At 39.4% G+C, this 5,194-nt stretch overlaps 1 protein-coding gene across 1 annotated transcript; it reads left to right on the top strand.

Annotated features, from left to right (window-relative positions):
- The first annotated feature begins 226 nt into the window (after positions 1-226).
- Positions 227-2,919, top strand: LOC129776372 (RUS family member 1). The gene is made up of 5 exons (XM_055781967.1): positions 227-465; positions 571-753; positions 816-954; positions 1,007-1,318; positions 1,381-2,919. The coding sequence occupies exons 1-5, from the start codon at positions 399-401 to the stop codon at positions 1,931-1,933; spliced, it is 1,254 nt and encodes a 417-aa protein (XP_055637942.1). The 5' UTR covers positions 227-398; the 3' UTR covers positions 1,934-2,919.
- The last annotated feature ends 2,275 nt before the right edge of the window (positions 2,920-5,194 follow it).

Genomic DNA, 5,194 nt, shown 5'->3' with positions numbered 1-5,194 from the left:
CGAAAAATGCGCTGCTTTATTCTAACTGCATGAGCGATTTTCATATTTCGGTTTCACATGGAGGTGTTCACATTTAACATGGAGTTTAAAGTTAGCCACTATTCGACTATATAACCGGACCGAGTTGTAAACAGTAATTGATTGAACCAAAATGTCAGTAAACCGCAGCAATATTGGGTACACTGGCAATATGAGGGATTTGACGTTTTAGTCGTACCCCTGTAATCAACACCGCTACGCAAACTTGTGTATTTGCTTGTTGTTATTCTTCGCGTTTTGTCTCATTTTCATTATTAAGCAGAGATAAGTGAAATAATTTCCGACAATAGTTGTATTGTTTCCGTTGTTAGATTATCCGCTCACGCATTTATTTGCCCGAGTACGAACCAGACGAGGGAATGAAAATCCACTTTCGTGAACAGTACGGTTCCACGGGAGAGGAAATTCTCTACGTGACACCAGACAGTAAGTGCCGAGAAGCGAAAGGGCTTAGCTTGTTTAATATTTAATGCCCTGCGGTTACTGTCGTACAAATACAATGCTAAATTTTTGCTCGTTTCCGTTTTCTAGACCAAGATTCGGTTGTCTGGGTGAATGTGAAAGGCGAAAAACCATCCTTCCGAAGGCGAATAAGCATAAAACGATTCTTTCAGAATCTTTTCCTCCCGGCTGGTTATCCGGATAGTGTTAGTAGGGACTATTTATCGTACCAAAAGTGGGATACCCTGCAGGCTTTCTGCAGTACCATAAGTGGTGAGCAAAGGAATATATATTCTGAGATAATTGTATTGTTTTAAACATCTATTTTCACACAGGAACACTTACCACTCACGCTATTCTGAAAGGTGTTGGAGTTGGCAGTAATGTGGCGAATCCCCTCTCAGCGACCGTCACTTGGGTACTCAAAGACGGAGCGGGCCACCTTGGCAGAATTCTGTTTGCTTGGTGGAAAGGGTATGACTGTATTTGTATTCGTAACTTGTTATTTGAATTTCCTGCGTTTTAGAACCGAGCTAGATATGGATTCGAAAAAATGGCGCATTCGGGCGGACATCCTGAACGATTTGGCTATGGGGATAGATCTGTTTGTGTTACCGTATTATCCAAAGGCGTCCACATTCATTCTTTGCGCAACGACAACAATGAAGGCCATCGTCGGAGTGGCGGGTGGTGCAACTCGATCCGCCCTCACCCAACATCACGCCATTCGTGGCAATCTAGCCGATGTAGCTTCGAAAGATAGTGCACAGGAAACCTGTGTCAATTTGATTGCTTCATTTGTCGGACTGTTTTTTTTAACACACATTCAAAATCAAAGGTGAGTTTTTTTAATATGGACTGTTACATCTAATAAGATTCTGGTTTGATCACCTTTTAAAGAGTACTGTATGGCCTGTTCGCTTTTCTGACCTTGATGCACATTTACGCGAATATAAAAGCAGTAAAGGCTGTCTGTTTGCGCACATTCAATGAAGCTCGCTATCTGATAGCCCTGGAGGAATATTTCAAATCCGGGACGATGCTTTCACCGGAACAAGTGAACAAATTGGAGCGGGCTACCATTGGCCAATCGGTTACTCTAACGGCACGTGTGAAAATTGGGTGTTCGGCCCGGGAGTTAGCCAAATACTACCGGAATTGTTACGACTTGGAGAATGTGATTGCATGTTTCGATTCGCGGGAGAAATTTCTTATTGCTGAAACGAGAAACTATGTTGGGGTGTATCTGCACTTCTCTGTGAAGCCATTGGACATCATCAAATCGTATTTCTACGTAGCTTCTTACTTGCAAGATAAGAGTCAGCTGCGAGACCGTTACTGGGAGATCCAGAATAAATGGAATGAGTTCCTTAATCTGGCCCAATGCGAAGGATGGAACGTCCAAGCTCATCTTCTCAAAACCGATGAGTATCGCCTGGATTGGAGGATATAAAAGGTGATGCTAAGCTATGAAAAAGGCTCCTACTGCACCCTGTCAAATGAGGTTTTAATCTAGGTTTTTTTAGAAATATCACTAGCGAGTAGAATATTAAAATGGCGCAATTAATACAACTACAACCTTCCACTTTAATAAAATCGAAAAATTAGCTACTATTAGTGGGTGCCAAAAAAGCAATCTAGTCTCAATTATGAAAAAAAACACACTGCAAACTTTTTGGACCAAATCGATTGAAGTTGAAACGCAAAATAATTGAAGGAAACAAAAACAATACACAGAACAAAGAAAACATCTATAGTTCCCAGTTGTGAAATGACTGTCTCAAAAATTCGATATCTAGCATACATATAATTGGGGGGAATTGTCGTTTGAAGCTAATGGTTCCACTTTTTTGAAGAATGAAATTAAAGAGCTATTTTTCTACACATTCCAATTAGCGACAACGCTTTATCTCCGTATGTCACGGCGAGTGATGGCGAGACCAGCGAGACAGATGTAGTTTTTAATCGTAGATTGAGTCCTACTTAGTCTGTGTTAACGTTGACCCGATTATCGAAGGGTATTTACATGCTTGTAAAGTTTTAATCATATCATCACCAGGAAAGCAACTGCACCACACATGCTCCATCCACTCACTACTAGGGGACACGAATAATGCCGAGTGTTGAGAGTTTTAAGGCCAGCGGTGGTGTGTTTCAGTGGGTATTAAGTGCGCATACCCATTCCCAGCAATTATCGATGAAGCACTTAACGTAACTGAATTATGAAGATATATTGCTGGATGGTTTCGAACCTTAATATCCATTGTTTCAAACCACCGTGAATTTTAGAATCCCTTTTTAACGCTAGGATAACGAATCGTAGGTTTCGATGTAGAAGAGAAAAAGATCTCTATTAGCTAAGAGCATAAATGATTTTATAGCATTTAATGTCTGATTTTAACTCGTCTTTGACTCGTTTTACGTTCAATCATTCTGGAATCGCTTACTTTTTCACATTCCGATCTTGAATTTCATTCACAATAGAGCAAAAAGAAAGCATCGATTTCATCTAAAAATCTTCTTCAGTTGAAGCGAGAAGATACAAAATGTGCACACCCTTACCGTGAACTCATCGGAAGCTTAATGTATGTCTTGATGGGTTCACGACCGGACATACGTTTCATCGTTGGATGCTTGGCAAGGTTCTAGGACGTTGCTGGAGATGAGCATTGGAAACATGCCAAACGTGTCCTACGATATTTACAAGCAACGAAGCAATTGGGATTAGTTTATGGAAGGAAGCCAAAGGAAGCGACAGTAGCTGCCTACGTTGATGCAGACTTTGCAAGTGATGAATCACACCGCAAGTGTGTTTCCGGATTTTTGCTGAAGGTTCACGGAAACATTGTCGCCTGGTCATCAAAGAAACAGCCTACAGTGGCGATGTCCTCTACTGAAGCAGAGTACGTTGCCATGAGTTTCTGCGTAAGTGAGACGATCTGGTTGACTGGTTTGATTACCGACCGCCAACAAGATGGGCTACTGTTTCCGGTACCGATTTATGAAGACAATCAAGGAGCGATTGCGATAGTCGAACGAGAGAAAACATGGCCAGTCAAACACATTGACATTAAACATCATTTTATCCGGAATGCAGTTGCTGATAATAAGATTAAGATAATATACATCCCAACTAAGAAGCAACTAGCAGACATCCTCACGAAGTCGCTACCCACTCTTACATTTAATGCTTTGAGAAGTAAGCTAGGTTTAGAAGGAAACAACTGAGAGGGGGTGTTGAAAACCATGGTAGGCTATGATTTCCAGTTAGTTTCCTAGGTTTGTTTTATATAAAAGCGAATTCGTTTTTAAAACTGAGTCAGTGCCAAACTGACTCTGTAATAAAAAAATGGGAGGGTTATATCTATGATATAACCGCAAGGTTGACGTGGGACTACCTTAGCTTAGCAACCATTCGTTTATATTGATTAAATTCTTGATTGAATGAAGCAGTTTCCAAATTCAATTAAATTCAATATATTTGCTTTGTGAGTGAAAAGATTGAACAAATGCAATGTAAAGTCAATTCATGGATTGTGATAGATTGTTCTTCGTTACAAGTAAATTTAATTACAGACCTTTTACGTTTCGTATGATACCTAGGACAAAATATATGTACGGAAGAACTATCAAACGATTATTTTATTTTACATTTCCCTCTGAAGTTTACATCTCTCAAGTGTACGTACTTCACGAGCCGCGAATTTGCTTGAAACTGGAAAGTTCGTTCGCTTCTAGTGTCTGCACGATTTTCCCAGGTTCCTAAGTTTAGAAGATCATGTTAGGACAGACATATTCCAGTCTGCACAAAGACAAGCGAGCACAAAAGTACTCGCAGTTTGTATTTTTTTTTTTTTTGCAGAGCCGATATCCCCAGAAACCTTGGTGCGTTATATAGTCTGATTTGTTTATATTTGCGACGACAAATGTACAGTGTCGACGTCTGGTGGTGATATTAGTGCTTGGAAGGTAAATTATTCTCTATCAGATCAGAAGGCCCAAGTGCAGTGTAAAAATATAAAAGCTTGAATAAAAATTTTTACTTCATATTGTTTGATTAGCTAACACATGTAGTTCTGACACTCACCCTACCATTTGTCGATGCATTTCCTGTTTGTTCCACAAATAATTACTATTATAATATAAAATCATCATTAGACACAGTTTTCGTTCAATATGTTTCGGCGATATCGGAAAAAAACCTCTTATTTCATCACATAAAATAAATATTCGATACGTTAAAGTAAATTTTCATTCATAATTTTGATTTTGAAAGCAGGTTTATTCCACCTGAATATCCATCATTATTTTCGCCTCCCAATGAAAGCACACGTAGCTTAATGCCGTCTACTCGAATATACCCTTCAAAATCTGAATCCAAATTAGATTACGATTCCAATAATATAAAAGCAAAAGCAGCAGGTTTTCCATTTTAATAGTCTTTATTTTTATATTTTCCAAAACAATACTCGGAACTTGACAGTTCAGTATAGTTGTATTGGTGAACCCGAGTGCCAACCCGTGAAACATCTCAGTGCGAAACTAACAGCTTTCGGGGCGAACTAGTGCGACACTGAGTGCGAAACTGAGTGAATAAAAAACGTTTTGACAGCAGTTAGTGCGGCGCTGGGGTTGAAACTGAACAAAAACGAATTCGCTATAAGTTTCATAGCAACAACGATTACTATGCATAATATAAATAACAACTGCATAA

Source organism: Toxorhynchites rutilus, chromosome 3 (genome assembly GCF_029784135.1).
Source record: "Toxorhynchites rutilus septentrionalis strain SRP chromosome 3, ASM2978413v1, whole genome shotgun sequence".
Classification (NCBI taxonomy): domain Eukaryota; kingdom Metazoa; phylum Arthropoda; class Insecta; order Diptera; family Culicidae; genus Toxorhynchites; species Toxorhynchites rutilus.
This window is presented reverse-complemented; position numbering and strand designations above follow the sequence as displayed.